Source organism: Phytophthora ramorum, assembly GCF_020800215.1.
Source record: "Phytophthora ramorum isolate Pr-102 chromosome Unknown Phyram_PR-102_s0007, whole genome shotgun sequence".
Taxonomy (NCBI): Eukaryota; Oomycota; class Peronosporomycetes; order Peronosporales; family Peronosporaceae; genus Phytophthora; species Phytophthora ramorum.
Genome location: NW_027150653.1, coordinates 108,556 through 128,774, shown reverse-complemented (window position 1 = coordinate 128,774; position 20,219 = coordinate 108,556). Strand labels below are relative to the sequence as shown.

General features: G+C 52.5%; 6 protein-coding genes across 7 annotated transcripts; 3 read left to right on the top strand and 3 right to left on the bottom strand.

The window, feature by feature from the left end:
• Positions 1-30: 30 nt before the first annotated feature.
• KRP23_8052 (Protein-tyrosine-phosphatase MKP1) lies at positions 31-1,845 on the top strand (the record flags this gene model as incomplete). Its single annotated transcript, XM_067893448.1, has 1 exon — positions 31-1,845. One exon carries the CDS (start codon positions 31-33, stop codon positions 1,843-1,845), a length of 1,815 nt encoding a protein of 604 aa, XP_067742974.1.
• A 59-nt stretch (positions 1,846-1,904) lies between these two features.
• Positions 1,905-4,585, bottom strand: KRP23_8051 (uncharacterized protein; the record flags this gene model as incomplete). Its single annotated transcript, XM_067893447.1, has 4 exons — positions 1,905-2,069; positions 2,134-2,175; positions 2,247-2,474; positions 2,564-4,585. The coding sequence occupies 4 exons, from the start codon at positions 4,583-4,585 to the stop codon at positions 1,905-1,907; spliced, it is 2,457 nt and encodes an 818-aa protein (XP_067742973.1).
• Positions 4,586-4,918: 333 nt separating this feature from the next.
• Positions 4,919-5,738, top strand: KRP23_8050 (Dynein axonemal assembly factor 6; the record flags this gene model as incomplete). Of its 2 annotated transcripts, none has more annotated exons than XM_067893445.1 (5): positions 4,919-4,999; positions 5,061-5,127; positions 5,194-5,308; positions 5,380-5,562; positions 5,624-5,738. In XM_067893445.1, 5 exons carry the CDS (start codon positions 4,919-4,921, stop codon positions 5,736-5,738), a joined length of 561 nt encoding a protein of 186 aa, XP_067742971.1. The 2 variants fall into 2 exon arrangements, with proteins under 2 accessions (XP_067742971.1, XP_067742972.1); XM_067893446.1 differs by having other exon boundaries at positions 5,055-5,127.
• A 173-nt stretch (positions 5,739-5,911) lies between these two features.
• On the top strand, positions 5,912-8,308 carry KRP23_8049 (Breast cancer type 1 susceptibility protein-like protein; the record flags this gene model as incomplete). Its single annotated transcript, XM_067893444.1, has 2 exons — positions 5,912-5,982; positions 6,043-8,308. 2 exons carry the CDS (start codon positions 5,912-5,914, stop codon positions 8,306-8,308), a joined length of 2,337 nt encoding a protein of 778 aa, XP_067742970.1.
• A 152-nt stretch (positions 8,309-8,460) lies between these two features.
• Positions 8,461-8,866, bottom strand: KRP23_8048 (Cell division topological specificity factor; the record flags this gene model as incomplete). Its single annotated transcript, XM_067893443.1, has 2 exons — positions 8,461-8,549; positions 8,623-8,866. The coding sequence occupies 2 exons, from the start codon at positions 8,864-8,866 to the stop codon at positions 8,461-8,463; spliced, it is 333 nt and encodes a 110-aa protein (XP_067742969.1).
• A 1,149-nt stretch (positions 8,867-10,015) lies between these two features.
• On the bottom strand, positions 10,016-16,109 carry KRP23_8047 (ABC transporter A family member 1; the record flags this gene model as incomplete). Its single annotated transcript, XM_067893442.1, has 2 exons — positions 10,016-15,593; positions 15,664-16,109. 2 exons carry the CDS (start codon positions 16,107-16,109, stop codon positions 10,016-10,018), a joined length of 6,024 nt encoding a protein of 2,007 aa, XP_067742968.1.
• Between the last annotated feature and the right edge of the window lie 4,110 nt (positions 16,110-20,219).

Below are 20,219 nucleotides of genomic sequence, written 5' to 3'. Positions count from 1 at the left end.
GAACTGACAAGCTCAGTTGAAAGGTTCTAAATGGAGCGCTGCTGGACGCAAGGCGAGATCCGTCCGCTTGTCTGGGTCGTTTCAGACCCGCAGAGTTCAATTCCCGACGACAAGCGCGAGTGGAGAATGGGAAACGGCCAGTCTCGCGACGAGTTCGCAGGTGTCCTGCCCTCTGCGAAAGCCTCCAGCTCGACGCAGTCTGACGCAGCGTCCATTTCCGAGGCGTGGACTGCTGAATCGAGTTCCTCAAGCGCTGTAGAAGCTGCTGCGCAAAAGTCTACGGCAGACGCCGTCCCGCTGCTTGTGGGGAAGATTGTTCCTCCTGGTCACGCGTTGCAACTTGAAGACAACGCTGCGTCGCGACTGAGCAGCGAAGCGAGTGAAGTTGTCCGTGCCTTCAACAAAGTAGAGCGGACGGACGAGCGGTTCGTGATACCTGAGAGCGTGCGGAAGTCTCGGACGCTGGACGCATTCGCCGATGTTTGCTCGGAGATCTTGCCCGGGTTTCTGTACGTGAGCAACCTGCGGGTAGCTCGAGATGCTGCCAAACTACGCGCACTAGGAATCACTCACGTGATAAATTGCTGTGGGGAGCTGAAGCACTACGAAGATGGAGTTGAGATGCCTCCAGCATCAAGTGGCTCACAATTTAATATCCTCAAGCTGCTGTTGCGAGACGATGCCAATGAAGACCTGACTCCGTTCCTGCCTCAGGTAATGGAGTACATTGCGTCTTGTCGACAGCGAGCTCAGTCTCCCGAAAACGGCACCGGGGACAAGGTGCTAGTTCACTGCCACCAAGGCGTCTCTCGTTCGTGTGCGTTTGCAATTGCCTACGTGATGCTGGAGCAAAAACTACCGTATCACGAAGCTGCAGCTATGGTGAAGCGTCAACGCCCAATTACGAGTCCGAACGCGGCTTTCATTTGCCATCTCCTTGAGTGGGAGAAAGACTTGCAGGCGATGAGAACTCGTGAAACTGGAGACGCTTCTTTTGCCTTGGGTTGGTTGCATCGTTTGGCCCCGCACTCCAAAAACGATCCTGGCTGCCTAGTGCTCAAACGCTGCTTCGAACCAAGTGCTGGTTCTTCTCGGCAGCGACAGCATATCGCCAGTGTACGGACGCTACAAGACGAGCAGCGACTACTGTGGTCTCAAGGCGCTTTTGTGTTTCAAAACCCAATCGCTACTACCGAATTAATTGTCTGGGTCGGCGCAAAGTGTGTGATACCAGAAGCAGCATCGACAGCAGCGAAACTTGCTGCCCAGTTGCTGCATTTGCAGACACTTGTACAGCCTTCCGATGAAATGAAAATCATCGAGATACGTGAAAGTACTGACGGACGCACGGGGACAGATATCGATCACTTTGGTTACGCTGCAGAGCTCCAATGGAGGCGGGACTCAGCTCCTACAATGCCAAACGTGCATTTACCAGCGAATGGAGACACTAGCACTGTCACAAACAGTTCCAGTATTATAGAAGTGCACCCTGCGAGTGAAGTTTCCGTCTCTCCACAGTTGTTCGTACTGGAAGCAATTAGCGAACAGGGTGGCGAGGACGTGTGGGATCAGCTAACAAACTATGACTCCGAGGACCTGACGCTGGACAGTGCCTTCCTGCTTTGCTCGATACAGTCGCCGGGGGTTGTCGATGGCTTCGTGTGGCTTGGGACAGACTGTACTTTTACTCCTGAAAAGGTTGTCGAAGCTGCTCAAAAGCGCGCTCAGCGTCTTTATGACCCCCCACAAGGCACTGCAACGTCATCTTCAGCACCACTAGCAATTGAACGTCAAAACGAGGAAAGCGATGCATTCTGGGAGCTTTTTGAAGCTGGCTATTAACCCCCTTTCGAATACTTCGTAATATCTTGTCACATTTCTACTTATCGTTCAGATTGCTGCTACGTGTTCTTCTTAACCCTTGTTTGAGACGCAGCGTTTGAGTTGAGTTTAGTGCTGGTGCGTCGGATATCCGGTAATAATGCGTTCGCAGCGTCCGAAAACGTGATCGCGTCGTGGTTGAATGGATCCAAGCTCTCGATGAGAGTCGTTACAGCGCTCTCAAGCTGTACAAAGGCAAAAGTCATCAGATTCCTACCTTATACAGTGAAAAGAGATCAAATGTAGTACCTTTGTTGGCGCCAATCGCCGAGTAAGACTAACGAACCGGACCTGGAATCAATCAAGAGATGCTCGTTAGAACCTTCAGACGGTTGAGGGGTTAATTGACCACAGCTGCGTACTCTGTTAATGACACCGACACGTTCAGTGTCAAGCTCTTCGAAAGCTCTGCGAAACCCTTCAAGCAGATCCAGGCGACCTTGTAGCTGGTAGCCGTAAAGAACCTGCTCAAAGTCTGTAAAAGGCAAAGCGAGACTTGGTTTCTCGCCTGGTTGAGGCTTCTTCCCCTGCTTTTGGGTTGTCTGGTACTTGTCTGCTTTTTGCTGCACCAAACGCATCAGTGCCGCGCTCTGCAACAGATAAGCACACAAATGAAAGAAAACGCGAGTTCGTCATGAGCAAACCATGTGCGATCCTCATTTTGCAAAATGCAACTTACATCTTGAGGCTCATAGAGGTACGTGAGCAGGTTACGCCATTCCTCTTCGAGAACAAGACCATCCAGCCGGTTTTGCACTAGCGCAGCGATCGCTTTGCCTTGCTTTATCGGATGTTTAGCCGAAAAAAAGGCTCGCAACAATTCCACAAGAGCAGACTGCAGCTTCCGTTTGATTTCCAGAAACCCCTCGTCCAGTCGATTGCGGAGCAGCGCCACAAACACGGCAGCATCGTTCTCGCGGCGAGCAAAATGCTCTGCGGCTTTCCAGACTGCACTCGCGTAGTCCACGATGAGTTTGGGTAGGCCGAAGCGAGTGTTCAAATAGGTGTACAGGTGTTGCTCCATGGTTTCACGTGGTGCACCTGCAGTAGTGGCACGCGCATCGTATTTGGCCTTGGATGCGTACACGCAGTTGATTAGGTCCACGAGTTGTTTCAGCGACAGGTTTCGAACTATGACTGCCGGCTGAGGCGCGGGTGGCACAGTGACTTGTGTGGAAGGGTACGCTGGCATTTCTGGTTCTCGAATGTCTTCTGTAGGGTTTGATGTCGCGTTTAATAGCCCACCGTGTTCGCTGTTGCACCTTCGAGTACGCCGAGGCGGCTGTGCTGCGGCGGCGAGACTGTCGGTGGCGTTTGCGGTCTTGTGACTCTTTCCACTGCCACGCTCGCGCTTTAGTTCTAGGTTTTCCTGTTCAACCTGTTCCCGCCGAGCTGTCTCCTGCTGCAGCCGTAATTGTACTGCTTCCAAGTCGCTTTCAAGTCCCTCAGCTACGTCGAGTAATAGCTTGAGCTGGTTTTGGTTTTGTACCGGCGCTGACTCATCTGAAGCTGCACCTTGGCTTTGAATTTGAGCTTGAACAGCACGTTGTTGCGTTTGCATGGCTGCTAGAAGCTGTTTCTGCATGGCAAGCAGCATGCCAAAGCCACCTCCAAGCCCAGCGTCCGCCTGAGCCACTTTCTGCGACCCAAACATCGCACAAACCTCTAGTAAACTCCACCGAGTCTGTAGCATTGCTTCGGACAGTCCCCCCTTGCCTTCTTCTGGCTCCTGGCGCTTCAGTTGCTGGGCTAGCAACTCCACGTGGCGATCCAGTTGAGCGAACAACTTGGCTTTAGAGGTGCTGTTCGTTTTGCCAAGCGAGTCACACTTGTGAAAGGCTTTCACGACCGCCTTCAGTTGTTGAAGGAAAGTTTCTGTAGACACGACGGTACTCGACGTTGAGCCTGAAGATGAGCGTAACATTGCTGTGGTTCTACCACCGCTCGAGGCCTGCGAACGATTTACTTTGAGCAGCTTGCACCAGTCTGTTCGGTCATCTGAAATGCTAGCAGGCAGTTCTGTGGGGCGAACGCTGTTCTTCACACTCCGTCGTGGGCCAGGACCAGTAGGTTTTGAGATGTCTGTAATTGCCTCGGTAGGCTTTGATGTGTTTTGGGGTTGCTTCACTAAAGGTGAAGCGCAGAATTGCTGGAGTTCCTGCAAAGTCGGACTTGCTGGGTTGCCTTCGCTACCGGATCTTGTCGATGGCAGCGGCGTTCCGTTCAAAATCCGCAACCGCGGGAGCATGGCTAGTAGCATTTGCTCTTCGGCGGGACTTGAAAGCGACAGACTCAAGCTCTTCAAGCAAGGGCAACGCTTCAACGTCTCTCCAAGAGTGCGAAGTGCTCCCTTCCGAAAGCGAAAATTATTGTTCAAGAGATTCAACGCCACAAGCTTGGGCAACCGAGCACCAAAGTCTTGAGGGAGCTCGTGCAGATCATTGTCGCGTAGGTCCAAATGTCGTAGTCTCGGAAAGTGCTTCTGTAGGTAGGTCAGGGCTTCCTCGGCTTCTGTCTGCGAAAGGTGGCGACCTCGGAGACTTACTCGTTCTGCATTCGGATCGGTGTTAAAAAGCTGCTGAAGCTCCTCCATCGCTGTCATAGACGTCGAATTGCCGCTGCTGGTCGTGCTGCTGTTCTCTTCATTGTCCTTCGGGGTCGTGGAGTTATCGCACGAAGTATGAAGCACTTGGCTCTCCATTTGCTTCAATTTTTACTGACATCCAAACTTCCCACCAGGATAAGGCCACCACGGTGCGAGGCACCACAGCGGAAAATAGCGCTCGTCCCGATTGGGACAACGCTCCTGACCATCACAGGCACGAAACGAACTTGGGTGCCGAAGGGAGGACGGTGTCCACCAACGTCCTCTGAAAAGTGATCTTGCCTCAGCACAATCGGCTTATAAGAACTTTGCCAACATGCCGCATTTTTCAAAGTGACGCTCGTTTGGTTTGATGGTGAAAAGTCGCACATGACGCGGCGCTAGGGATCCGTTTGTAGCTCAATCGACGTCGTATCAAAATCGGAGAAGATGGAAGCTGTGGGGAACGAGCTGTTGGCGTTGAATGACCTCCTAGCAGGCTGCCAGGACGCGCAAGACGACTACGAAGAGGTACGGAGGGTCATGCTCAATGACCGTTGGTGTTTCAATCGTTGACATCTGAAAGTGGCAGAACTTGAACCAAGCGCAGCAAGTCACGCCGTACACACTCAATGGGTCCGCCTCCACACTACCAGAAGGTTCGAGCCGCCTTGAGGCCAAATGCTGTTGCTCTAACCTGTTGCGCTTAACTCGCTGATGTCTAGTGACGCGTCCTATCGGTCAGATCCGCCAGGAAGACCCCAGGGCGATCTGGTCGATGGATGAGGTCCCAAGTGACGACGAAGACGACGACGCCTTCGAGACTCGAACACGTCCGCAGTACGTACAAAGCACCACTCCCCTCTGTATAACGACACTTCTTACCATACTTGTTCTTCTCACCCGAACAGGTTTGAAGTCCTCTACAAGCAGAGCGTCATGACGGAGGACGTTTTCCTCGGACTCAGCGACAAGGACCCGTCGTCCTCCCACTGCGAGGCGATGGTGGTGCGTGTGGAGTGTCCCAACCACCGTCTCGAAGACGTCGAACTCGACGTAAAGCGGCAGAAACTGCTGCTTCTGTCCTCCACACTGTACGTGCAAGTGCTACGCCCCCTTGATTGGCATCCACTTCAACTTACCTTTTTCTGCCAGGAAACTCGTTCTGCACTTGCCGTATCCCGTGCGCCACCTCGAAGGCCACGCCAAATGGGACCACAAGACTCAATCCCTCTCCGTCTCACTCCCCATCATCCGAAACGAATGGTGATAAGCCCCAGCACATGCAGCAAGAGATAACTACATGTAGTTGACATCCCATAATGACTACCAATCCCAATGACATGTAATCACATGACTACCAATATATTGTCAAAGCACGTCCCAATATCACGGTAGCGGTATTGTCATTTTTCGTTTTATAAAACCAGTCACATAATCGCCATGTCCTTGCTGTCGTCTTCGCGGCTCGAGGCCATCCGCCTCATCCGCGAGCAGCTCCGTTGTACACTATGGTACGTCTCTTTTGTGCCTCTTCTCCCTCTGCAGCTCGCTAATGCTGTCCTTACTGGCAGTGGCGACATGTTCCAGGACCCGCAGTGTCTCGACTGCAAGCACAATTTCTGCCGGCCCTGCATCCTCCTACATCTCAAGCAGAACCACACGCAGTGTCCCAGCTGCCAGTTGCCCACGAGGCCCAGTGAGGTGACGCGCAACCAGTTCCTGGAGAGCATTTTGGCGGCCTGGAAGGGCGTTGAGGCGGAGCTCGAGGCTCTCGACGGAGACCGGACGCTCCACGCCCAGCAACTTACAGTGCAGGACACGGACAAGGCGCTGCATCGAGCAGCCAGTGGGTCTGCAGCTGCAGGATCTGCAGAGGACGAGAAACAGGAGGAGAGACACAGCTCCAGAGGGAGAGTGGGCAACCACAAATGGCACATTGACACCCAGGAGATCCGCCACGAACTCAAGCTGGAACAACCGTATTTGCCACAGCATTACGGACGAGCGGGCAGCACGGCACATTGGAAGAAGACGAGCAGTAGTGACTTGCCAGATGACTATGGAGGAAGCAGCAGCAATGGACGTAGTGAGAGTAAGGAGAGCGAGAAACCGCCCGTTGAGTCGTTGGACGAGGCGTCGGTGATGGAGACGGAGAGCAGAGAGGAGGCTGAAGAGAAGGAAGGGGTTGCGTCTCCGCAGTCGAATAGTTTGATGGCCACGCAAGAGGTGGAGAGTTACTTGGAGCGTATTAACAAGCAGCGCGAGGCCTTGAGTCAGTGGGAAAGAAATCATGGAAGTGACGGCGGCAGTTCGTCGCTGTTGGATCTCGAGCGCTCTCTGCATAACAGCACTGGTTTTGATGAACTTGTGAAGGAGCGTCGAAGAGAATCGCTGCAGCACGATGAAGATGGCGACTTGTTGACGCAGATGTCACAGATGACGCAGATGCCGCCGGCTACAAGTGCACTGGAGTCTCCTGACCTACTTGCGTCGTTCCGACGGCGGAACCACTCACGCACCAGCGAAAATCACGATCGGAGACCGGGTTTGAAAGCTAAGCGACGGGTGCTGCTGGCATCGCCGCCACCGTTGCACCCTCAAGGGCAAATGCCATCGCCTTCACGGAAAAGACTCCGTATCCCCGACTTCCAGGCCAGCGATCTCACAACAAATGGCCACAGTTCTGCATCAGCCATCGATTTGTCACAAAACGACTCGGACGATGACAGAGCGGAAGTGCCAGACAGCCAACCAGCGACGATGCTTTCTGATGATGAAGAGGAGGAGGAAGATAAACAATCGGAATATGAGCCATCGGAAGAAGAGGAGGAGGAGGAGGAGTACGAGATGAAACCGGCTACACCCTTACCCCCAACGCCCGACCTCAAGAGCTCTGCGCCTACACTGCAATGTGAACGGCTACGACATTTGTTCACAATAAAGAAAGAGCGCGTGAGCGATGATTTTCGGAGTGCCGTCACGGCTTTCCAGTCGGAAGAGAAGCCCGTCGGTGACAAGTCACCTGGAGCTGCAACTGAAGCTACCAGAACAAACTCGTCGAAGCCTCCCATGCACACGTCGAATGGCAGTACAAGAATTGCTGTCACCAGTGAAGGCTCCAGTTTTGTGTTTGTGAGCTCAGATCTGAATCGTGAAGAGGTCAAGCGCGTGCTAGAGGCGACGCAGCGGCTTGGTGGCAAGTTCGGACATGACTTTGATCTAAAGCATGATCCCACTTCAGGTCACTTTTGCACGTCTGTGACGCACCTGATCACTAAAACAGTGCCCCCTATCGGCGCCATCAATGGTACGGACTCAAATGAGTTGCGCTGCAAGCGCACCGCCAAGTACATGCGTGCACTGGCTGAAGGAACCTTCGTGATGGATTTTACCTGGGTCACAGCGAGTCTTGCTGCTGGCAGATGGCTGACTGAAGAACCGTTCGAAATGATCGGTGACATCTACAGCGACGCAGTGGGGAAGCCGCACGAGGGTCGAATCCGTCGCGTGCAAACTGGAAGACGCAACAGCATTTTCAACATGTTCTGCTTCGTGCTGCTCGTGTCCGAGAAGGAATTCGACTTCCAGTTCGCCTCGGTACGAACTCTCGTGAACAACTTTGGCGGCACCGTAGTCCACGCTGATAAGTTCGCCAAGCTCAAAAGCAAGCAGCGCTCTCGTCGCACGCCGATCGGAGTCGTGTCCAAGACCACGTCTCCCTGGGACGCCAAAGCGAAGTGGCACGAGTTCCAGATCCCTATCGTGCGTATCACGTGGATCTTCGACAGCGTGAGCCACCTCGAGGTGCTGCCTTTTGACGACTACTACCCGTACTAAGGTTAACGTGAAGGTTAGCCGAAAGAGCAGCAAGGCAATGTACCGTATCGTATCCCTATCAACACAACTTTTTTGACATTCGACTATTTGTTGTTTCTCTCTTTAGACCTAATTTGCCGTATAGAACCTCAGCATCAATTGATTGCAGCCGTTCACCGACTGGGTTTCCTGCCCTCGGTCGTCTTGTCGCCGTCCACGGGCACCTGCATTTCGAAAATGTCCAACTGACCCTCGTTCTTAACTGCATCGTGGGCAAATAAGACGTTAATTCTGACGCCATAACAGAGTTGTCTGATCACAAAAAGGTTACGAACCTGCAATGTTGATATTGGCGCCGCTTGCCACCTTTATGTGGCGCTGCACGCATTCGAGTAGTTCCTGCTGCAGGGCCGCCAGGTCCACGCCCGCCAGCACCTGGCTGCCGCGCTGGTGCGCCAAAATGATCTGCAGCCGCTCCTTGGCCACCGACTTGGAGGACGCATGCTCCGCCTCCCCGAAGAGCGACGCCAGCCACTTCTTGGCGCCGTGGCGAGAGCTCGCTCCGACCCGCGCCGCCATCTTAGATACTGGCTGACGGAGAGCTGGGCCTCGATTTAACAAGCTTTTCAGCGAATCAGAGTGCGTTATGGGAGGGATTTTGACGAATCAAAGTAGGGCACTGGCTTGACTAGGAATTTGTATGATTAGCAACGTTGACGCGAACGAGACTCAGCTCAACGAGCCACCACCATTTCCATTGTTGCCGAGCAGTGTGGTGCTGCAACCTATTGCTACGATAGAGGTGGTTTGTGGTGGGATTGGTCAGATAACTATGAAGTCAACTGGATCTTTTAATTGTGAGCGCAGCTTTCCAAAACGGAAGCCGCACTCTCACCTGTAGTGCTCCTCATTCCAATCCCAGTTCTAATGATGCAGTTGCGAGTGGTCAAGTATTCAGCTGAAAATTGAAAAGTTACGCTTGGTTCTCGTCACGTTCGGAGGAATGCGTTCCACCGTCGGACAGGGATAAGTTTGATTCATCACCATACTCGTCGCACTCGCTTGAAAGAGCTGCTGGCAATCGCTCCGCAGACTCCACAGGAAACAATACAGGAAATACAACTAGTAGACTACAGAGTGATCAGCCAAGAGGGAGTGACCCCTCGGAAACAGTTCTCTTCATCGCCAATGTGACTCGAAGCGAGCTGGGTTAAATAATTGTCATCATCACACTCATACAAAAATACACTTGGGGGGAATGTTCATGCACAAAGCTGTTAATCGATGTGCGTTGAAGTACTCAACAAAATTGTTCAGACTGGGGCGGCGACATTCATGAATTTCGAATCATCACATTCCTCGGTACAAAGAGACTCCCGATACACGAAGCTGAAGCTGGTGTCGCATCCGGTGACAGTCCTGTGGGCGAGGCGAGAAAACTGCGAGTGCCTTGACTGTTGTTGCGGTCGGCCCTTTGACTGTTTGTCGGCAAAATGGATGGTGGGGTCCGAGCTGGACCGGTTACGTTTTAACCGTTGAAACGGTTCAGCTACACGAGGATACGATTGGTCGATATGTTATTTACGTATTTTCGGACCTCGAATGAACACGTAAATAGTATGTTGAAGTGCTTCCTGTACTTCTTGAGCTGCTACGATAGCGTGAAAGAGAACTGTTTGAATACATTGTTATCGTCTAGCAGCTTATCCTCGCCATAGCAATGTTCATTTACGTGAACTGCTCGAACACGCGCTCTAGAGACAACTCGCTGATGCTGTAGTGAGAAATGTTGAAGCGCGACTTGTTCTCTTCCATGAGTGCGAAGGCCTCTGCAAGTCCGAACTTGTCCGTGCACGAGGTTTCATACACGCCGCTGGTGTTGCTGCCGCTGCCGCGCGCAGTTTCCAGGTCTGCAGACGTCACCGGCTCGCCGGATCGACTCGTGATCTCGTTCTTGAAGAGCTGCGTCTCAAGCCGGGCAAACTCCTCCTGCACGAGCCACTCCTGCACGAATTCGACGATCGGAATGCTCGATTGCACCTTCTCCTCAACAGGTACCGAAGACCCAGTAGGCGCGTTATCGTCCGACTCAAAACGGGATCGGAGCCCTGCCAACCAGGTCTTACTATGCTGTCGAGAGACCGCGGAGGTGGCAGCGTCGCCATTGTGGTACAAAAGACCGTGGCAAAGCTCCCAGGTATCCTCCAGTTCCTGCAGCGGGAGGCAGCTCTTTTCCAAAGCTTCGCGACGAGTATTCGTTGGCGGCCTTGATTTCACCGAGCGTCGGATCTGCTCCGTGTAAAACTGTAGCTGCTCGGGGTCCCAAATGGCCGCGCTGTCGAGACGCACGCTGATTGAGATTCCTCGCGAGACGCGTTGCTTCAAGTCCGGAATGCTGCCGGACCACACTACTTTCCCCTTGAACAGCACCACTGCGTTTGCGCAGACAGCTTCGGCCTCCTCCATACTGTGCGTCGTGAACAAGCAGCTAGTGCGCTCGTGGCTTTGGCGCTTTTCGTAGAGTACGCGCCACATCAAGCGTCGAGCAACAACGTCCACACCCGCTGAAGGTTCATCCAAAAGCAAGAGCGAGGTGTGGTCACTCAGAAGCGCCAATGCCAGCATCATTCGCCGCTTGTTACCACCGCTCAAATGCCCTGCCGCAGTGTGTTCGACTGGGAACAAATCCAGTCGCTTCATGAGATCATTGATGATAGCACCCTCCGAAAGCAGTCCATTTCGGCGACAGCAACGAAGACGATAGAACAGCTCCAAGTGCTCGCGTACGCTCATCTCGTTAAAGAATATGTTGCCCTGGGGGCAGTATCCGTATCTCGTGGTGGCGGCTTGGGGCTCCACCGTCACGTCGCAGGAATCGATAAGGGCCTTGCCACTGCTAGGTGAAGCTCCAGCCGTCAAGATCTCGAACATGGTTGATTTGCCAGAGCCATTGACACCCAGCAGTGCCACACAGTCTCGCTTTTCCACTGAGAAGCTAACGTCGTTCAAAGCCACCACCTGGCCGCTCTCATTTAACACCGCAGCAGCTTCTTCGCTGTTATCTCCAGCCGCACCCTCTCCTGCAGTCTTCTTTCGGGGATTGAAGACCTTAGAAACTCGGATCGCACGCACCATATCCACGTTGGGGCTTTCTTCATCGAAGGTAGTACCAGTCTGATCAGCTTCAGTGTAACCTTGGCCAAAACTGCGCCAACACGGCAGCCAACGCTGAATCCGACGCAGAGAATACCGCATCTTATGCTCTATCACTGTCGGGAACATTTGGTACTGGTCAAGCACAAGGAGCAGTAGCGTATACAACATGGCAGACGCCGCAAGGGAAAACCAGTTGCTTCCGGATACGTCCCAATCCCACACTGAAGCGTGTGTGTCCATCCCTTCCAGCATAGCAAACGGGTTCATGGTATCAAGGGAATCGCTGTACTCAAGACACTGTCGCCGCATTGGAGCCCAAGACACAGTCACGATATCCAACACGGTGATGCCAAACGTATACAACGGCAGCAATTGTAAAAAGTAGGCAATGGTGTTCATCTTGACACACAACCCGGGAACCATCGACAGCGCGAACCCAATCGAAGCTGCCATGATCTGGAACATCGAGACGTACGACATGATGGACTGCGCCGATGAATGTGACGCGAAGGCCAGCGAGCACAAGTACAGGAACGGAATCACCGTCAAGCCAAATAAAACCAGTGAGATAAGCCACGCGAGTAGGATCTCCCCGGTCAACGATGAAGAAAACACCGCAAGTATGATGATCATGATGGTAATCGCCAATATGTACGCCGTGAAGTCAAACATAAAGTTCGATAGCCAGTAAATAAACGACGCGTTGGAGGACTCGATATGCTGGAACTGTAGACGCTTCAACCCGTTCTCTTTCTCCTTCACGGGTGGCGTGATGTAGAACGACACAATGGAGCTCAAAGTTACCAACAAATAGAATGCCATCATGACCCGTCGAACAACGTTAACGGCATCATCGGGATCCACCAGCATGTCACCATCTTCATCGGGGGTTATTTCGTCGTCTCCGCCTATGTTGATTTCAATCGGGAAGACGCCCCTCTTCGCAACAAGATCGCAAGTATCGATTTCAGGTGTGTTCTCCTGAATAGAGCGGGCTTTACAATAGGCTTGAGATACCCACTGCAGCGTCACGGGTAAGGAGCGGCGCACTGTCTCGTTGTAGTAAAGCGAGTACGCCATACCAGGGGAAGATAGAGTATTGTCTGTCCAGCTCACATCCGACACAAAAATACCACCGAAATACGTGCTCGTATTGTCACGTGCAATCGCATCCAACATTTCCTGCTCGGTCGTAGCGCTCTTGTCGAACACAATGGGATGAGAGCTTTTCTCGATTTGTGCAACAATGGCAGCGACCGAATCTGTCACCTCCGACGCAGACGACACAAAGAAGGAGGTCCCCTCTGCAACCGGCTGTAAGGTCGTTACCGTCTCAATTGACCCGCTGGAAGAGGCCATGTGCTGAAGTACTGCCATGATGATCGCGAAAAAGGCGAGCGGCCACACATACTGCGCAAACAGTGCCTTCTTGTCGCGAGACGACATCTTCATACGCTTGATAATAAGCGCGCGAAGCTGCGAGATCGAGTGCTGCCACTCAGGAAGCTTCCTGTCGATTCCGGTGGGTTGCCACTGCATCTTTGCCTTAGCTTTTTCATCATCTTTATTGGAACGCAATGCGTCAACGCTGACAGTGGCATCGGCGTTCTCCACATCATCCTTGGCATGATAATACACGTCTTCGCCCTCGGTCACCTTCACAAACACATCCTCTAGATCGGTAGCTGCAATCGCGTAGCGCTTGATCACCCCGGCCTGCTTCATCTGTTCAAGCTCTTTGAAGAGCTCAGCAAACTGCCGTTCTTCTCCGTCATTCAGCTGAACACGTGTCTCCCACTTGTTGTCACTTACGATGGCGGCATTCGGCACATACTTCTTAAGTGTCGTCATCAGCTTGTCAGCCCACGCTTGGCGTCGGACCCCACCTAAATGAGGGTCCTCCTCGTCATCCTGACCGAGGTCTTCCTGGTGCACGACCGTGAGTTTGTATCCCACACCGAACTGGTTCCGAAGGAACAAGCTCGATCCGCAACACTTCAGCTTGCCGTCCGCAACAATGCCGATGTTCTCGCACAAAGCCTGTGCTTCGTGCATCGAGTGTGTAGTCAAGATGACAGCACGATGACTCACGGCACGCTTCAAGGCATCCCACGTGTCCAGTCGAGCTTTCAAGTCCATACCAGCAGTCGGTTCGTCCAGTAGCACCACACGAGACGAATCCAAAAGCGCCAGAACGAGCGATAGCTTGCGCTTCTGGCCACCTGATAGCGTTTTCGATAATGCGTCTCGCTTTTCATCCAGACCAAAGTGCTGAAGCTTGCTGCGCCACGTTTCTTCTGCAATAGTTTTGATTCCAAGGCTTGCTTTCAGTGCGCATACTAGCGACAGGTGCTCCCAGACCGTCAAATCATCAAATAGGATGTTCTGCTGGAAGCAGACGCTCAAGCTTTGCCTCACTGTTTGTGGATTGGAAGCCACGCTGATCGATCCGCCCACGTAAGCATCTCCGCTTGACGGTGAGAGCATTCCGCAGAGAATCGACAAGGTTGTACTTTTACCAGCGCCATTAGGACCCAATAATCCAAAGATTTCTCCCTTCCTCACACCAAACGATACATTCTTCAGTGCTTCTTTGCCGTTGGGGTACGTCTTCGAGAGCGACTGTACAAACAGCGAAGGTTGAAAGTGCTGCAAGTACTCTCGCAGTGGCTGCTCCCGAAGAGTGTCGTCCATTCGCTCATCAAAGTTATCGGGATTCATCTCGGTCAGCCGCACAGACTCGTTGTTATCGTCGTCATCAGAGAACGCTGAGTTCGTCGCTTTCGGGAACCAAAACGATGGTTGGAATACAAAATACCACTTCTGCTGAACCCCGTACGTCCGTGGGAATACGTTCTCCAAGTACCAACCAAGAAGCAAGTACCCTGCACTTTGCAGCGCCATCATGCGGCAAGGTTTAGCTACTGTGCTCCATGTTACCGGTCTGTGAGCTGTTGTCACCGCGTCAAACGCCAGCACATCATGCAAAGACGCCATGAACACCACAGGGGAGCTGATCGCATCGAGCACATCTATCGTAAGCGCTAGCGATTCGGACGATGCGATTAGATCTCCACCCACCAGCGATCGAATAAAGGTTCCGGCACTTAGAAGCATATACAACAATGGAGCACATGCTGCCGCAGTCCTCGTCTGACTAAACATCGGCGTGATGGCAACTCCAAACAGTAGCATACTCGTGATGAACGCCATCATCAACATGAAAAAGTACCAGTTTCCCATCGTAGTAGCAGCAAACATGGTGCCACTGAGCATCCACATAGCAATCAGTGACACAACTCCCGACGCCAGGAAGTAGAGCAAAAACCAACTGACCAAAAGCGACATGGCGGGCAAGCCCATAATCATCAAATACTCCTTCAGCTGCTTCTCCTTCTCGCTCACAACATCACGGACCAATCGCGCGTACGGCCACAAGAACAGATACGCCATGTAGAAAACAATGTTGCTCTCCAGTGGGCCCGCGACAGTTGTCGCCGGACGGCTTGGCAGCGCCGCCACGTGCAAATTGTTCAGCTCGTCTTCTGACGCCGCGTGCACGACGAGATTCCACACGAAACGGCGAAGTTCGTTCGACAAGCCTCCTTTGCCCATTGAAATTTTGCACCCCTCGAAACTGTGTCCCAGTGGCGATTTCGTTGGGAAATCCGACCACCTCAGACCAGCCACTTCCAGCATTTTATCAACCGTGTGGCACACAATGTCTGGTGATGGTAGCGTGAACTCGGACGCAATGTCACTGACCACGGATAAATTGTGACGGATGAACATGTTCATCGCCATTTGGAACGGAACCACATTTGGGAACCGCATTGGGATGCTGCTGTTGAAAAGCAACTCTTTCGCGAAAAACGTCGTAAGTTGGTCATCCGCAGCTTCTTCCGACGGATCTCGAATTCGTTTCTGGAAAAATAGCGCCAATAATTCCAACGGATGCGAAACTTCATCTTCACTTTGCGAAGTGGTCCTCCTTACATCCAGACCAGCATAAATGTGCAGTCCGCTATGCTTTGGGAACTCGAGCAAAAGTTGGTCGGCCTCTTCGTTCGTTGCGCTCTGATTTAATGGAACAAGCTTGGTCATCTCCGCGTAACTTGAAATTCCCAACTCTTCCGCTGCAGGATACTGACTGCAAAAAGCACAACAACACAAAAATTGAGTTTTCACAAATCTACACAAAATCGTTTTGCACCACGTACTTGTCCAGGTACTGCAGAAACAGTTGCGACTCGTGCCGCTGTAGAACCGCCAGACTCTGGTTGCTTTTGCGCAACAACAACGGCAGCGCCGCCAAGAGTAATGTCGCAAATTCGAGCTTGACTTCCGGCGCCGTCGCCAAATCTGTGACGTCGTCATCTTGGGTCATCAAGGCGCGCTGCGTCTGCAGAAACCCCTTCTGCTGCTCCTGCGTGGCACGCATCCCCATGAGGTTATCCAGGCCGTTGGGCGTCACCAGTTGCGCGTTGTACTCGCACAGTTTCTGGATGAGCAGCAGCAGCAGCCCCAGGGGCAACACAATGTCCGTCAGCAGCGCCGGGTACAGCCAGCGACTGCCCGAGCGCCCGCGGTTCAAGCGGCTCTCGCGCTGCTTCACGCGCCAATTCTTCCACAGGAGCACACGCACGCTGCTCCACATTCCTGCCATCTTGAGTCTCGGCGGCGCGTGGCCTAAAGGATTCTGGGCGGGATGGGATGTCGTCGGCGAACTGCACGTACAGGGCTTTTGTTTGAGAGACGAGGAGTGATGGTCTTTACAAAAGCCAAGAGCAATAGGGTTCGTACCTAATTGAGACGAATACATCTGGAATACCAGATGGATACACACGTCTGGAATGGCTACATCATGAGTCGTTGAGAGTCAACTATATAATACAGAGCAATACTTCCGGACATCGACAGAGAAGTTAGTTAGGCTTGGCTCAACGTAGGTCACCGTGCAAAGGCTCTTTAAGCTTACTCATATTGTATCTGTTTCTAGTTACATTCCTACGCTCATCGATTTGCAAAAGTCTTGCCATGTGCGAATTCTAAAGCACGGCTCTCAACTAACTACGCTAGCCGAGGGCCGCCCGCGTTGCGGGTGGTGGGTGCCAGTTTGGTTGGTGCCCGTTCGCTTGCTGTTCCAGCTCGCTTCACTACTATTTTTACTATGTCTTATATCGGTATATTTTACTTGTGACGGGACACACAACACCTTGCACAGAGGAAGTGCTAGAGAGCGTAAGCTCTCGGTGAACAACAAGTTCACGGTTCCCGGTCTAAGGGAACCGACTACGACTTAGACGGTAGGTTTAAAGACTGAATATATTTTATAGGTGAGTCAAGCTTGATCCTTACAAACTCTAAGTCAACTATAGTAAAAGCTAAACAAGTGCCCAATGGTTGGCTCACCGCCAACCGGTACCACGTACCATGGGCACAAAAGAGAGACATCCCGTCACTCTTTATGTAACATGGGTACACGTCGGTGTACCCCGTTACGTTACTGTTGACTTGTACCACAACTCTAAGCCCGCTGCGGCTCGCAAACTTCGCCCCCGCTTGTCTTACATGCACTGCTTGGTCCTGGGTTGCACCCGCGTGCTTCGCACATGGGCTTCAAACCGCAGGCGTGCTCGCTACGCTCGTCTCCTCAGTATGTCTCCTAGGTTCTCACCGATCAGAGTGGCCACCTTCGCTTCGCTCGAGGGGGAATGGTGACTGTCAACATTTAGCTCGCTATGCAAAGTGACAAATGTATTCCTTTCGTAAAATATGCATTCACACGAAGTCGCTGCCTACGCCCTCTCGAACAGCTGTCGGTACACTATGTTCGCCGTGTACACTCCGTCTTCTTCCTCCCGCTCTGGATACTCGACCAACGCCTTGAATCTCGATCTCGACGTAACCCTTGACATAGCCACATACAGCTGACCGTGGGAAAAGCAAGGAGTCGCCAAGTACGGTCCCAGGTACTGCACCGTTTGTCCCTGCGCCTTGTTGATCGTCATGGCAAAGGCAGTCTGGATAGGAAACTGCCTGCGTCTCAGTCGAAATGGGAAATCGCGGATGTCGCCATCACTGATGAACACGATGCGCGGGATCAACACATGCTGGCCTTGCCTGTCGCCAGCCATGATGGTGGCGTGGATGACATGATCTTTGAGTTCGACGATTCGCAGGCGTGTTCCGTTGCACAACCCCAGGTCGGGATTTAAGTTCCGCATCATGATGATCGGCATCCCCTTCTTGAGTTTCAGCTTGTGGGGTGGGATGCCACTGATGTTCAGGGAGTTGAGCACCTCCTGCTCGAATAAGTTCCCGTCCTCGTCATTCTCCACTGAGTCTGTCGACACATATTCTCGAGCTGGCCCAGTCATACGATCCGCTACGGCTTCGTTGATACGATGGACTATTGCTTTCGTGGTGGTGAGGATGGTGCGACTCGCAAAGTACTCGTCCGTTGCGACTTCCGAATTGTTGATGTCGGCGTACATCTCGTCGATCATGCGCCGCATACCTCGCGGAATAGCTCCCGGACGGATCTCCTCGTCCTCATCTGGATCACCGGCGGGGTCGTCGATGAGAATGTCACGTGGAATCTTAGTGTAGAAATTTCCCAGATCGTTGTTTACCTCTTGTCTCCCCTCTCCAACCTTCAGCAGGTACTCGGAAAACGCAGCCATTTCTGCAGCACAATCGGAAGTGGCAGCCGTGCGAACACGCATGTTCTCTATCAGACGCACCTTATGGAAAAGTGACCACAGTTCGGATGACTTCAGGAATGCGTCGATTGTCTCTGTAGCCGAGCCGCACTAAACCACCGGGAGAATTTACCTGAAATCTCCCGAAAGCACAGCGACTTTTCCACCGAAAGGTTCTGTCTCATTATCCAAAACATCACGAAGCGCTCTGTCCACTACCTCAAATGCGTACCGATGCGCCATGGGTGCCTCGTCCCAAATTATCAAACTTGCTTTCGTCATCAATTCCGTGACCTGAGATCGTTTTTTGATGTTGAAAGTAGATTGACCGCCTATCTTCAATGGAATTTTGAAGGTAGGATGCGCTGTCCGACCTCCCATAAGCAGCAGAGAAGCAATCCCACTGGAAGCGACCGCGATTGCACGTTTAGCCGCGTTTCGATACGTGGGACACAGCACACCATCAACAGTTCGCAGGTCTTCGAAAGACCTCGGTTCTCGGCGATGGCATAATAGCAATCGTAAATAGAAGCGCTCCATATCACGCGGTGAAACATGCATCATCCGGCCAATTGCAGCCTGGTACCTTTTACGTCGGACCCAGCGCTTCGTGTTTCCATTCCAGCGGAAATCCTTGAGTATATCCTGGTACAGCATTGTCTTCGCGATCTGGTTCTCGGGTTCGTGCTCGCACACAATTCGAAGAAGCGGGTCAACATTGTGTGATTCCCACGACCAATGGCGCGCTTCGGGTCTTCCGTCACGCTGAAGAACACGGTCTGGGCATCTTCAACGTGAACGGTAAGCTGAGTGACTGCGTGTGTCTTTCCTTGGATCAAGAAGTCGAGTAAGCGGATACAGGCTTCAACTGGAGATATGTAGCTGGCCGTGAGGAAGCGCAGAATCTCGTTTGGCTCTTGCTGAGGGAGATCTCCACCCGCACAACTGCCTCGACAGTTAGCACAGCTTTATTGGACCCTTTGTAGACGTACTTGCATATATATTTCACAGCTGTAATACCCGTGCACACCTCGACGTTGATATGGCAATTGTACTTTTGGGATAAGTACGGATTGTACGGAACAACCCACTGGTTAATAGTGGCGTTGTCGTACTCCCTTCCCGTCCATACCAGGACGCCTTCAGCTCGTCGACGGCGTCTGTAGACCGGAAAGCCGTTCACATTGGTCCTTGTAGCCTCTGCAAAAGGTTTCGGATTTCCTTTCGTACACTTCCCGTCCTTCATGCAAGAGCACAACGGGTTTGCCGCTCCACAGGGTCCATGCAGCATGCATGTCATGATTGTCTCGAATAGCTGCGGGAACTTTTCTCTGCCAGGAAGCTCCGCAGACACCATACGATCTACGATTTGGCGAGTACGTGGCTTGTCCTCTTCAGCCAAAATGATCAAGATGTGCGCGTGAGGGAGCCCTCTCTTTTGAAACTCGACCACGTAAATCCGCGCTTCCATACGGCCCAGCACTCCTTCGCTCAGGTCTTTAAGCTGAGCTTGCAGTTTTTGCTGCCAGACACGGGCTACAATATCGGGGCGGTCCTGAGCGTTTTGTTGATCGGACCCAACGGCCTCGACTATCTCTTCTCATGTAGGGCTGCAGGTCGTTGTCATGAACACATCAGGCTTGCCGAATTCTCTAACAATGGCCATTGAGTCTTGGTAGGACTGGTGCATCGCACGAGGACTGTCCATAAGAGATGAGGGCAGAATAACGCGGCGTCCCACTTGGTTGAGAAAATGGGTATCACCACCACGGCCCCGATCAGGGTGGACCAACGTATTATCGCCTCTGTCAAACTCGGAGAGTAGTCCTTCGGCTTCTTCCAGCTGAATTGTACCTTCGTTAAGCAGTGCATCCTGAAGCCCTCTGTACTGATCGGCGCGAATTTGCTTCTGATGTGAGGCCACCCAGCGAAGTTGCTCCTGCTCGCATTTAGCGCGTTGGTCGACACACCACTGCTGAAAGAGACGGCTGCCTTGATGAAGAGCAGACTGACCTCCCACTTTTTGGTGCAACCGGAAGGCGACATGTTCGCGAAGGGACATCTGGTTCTTG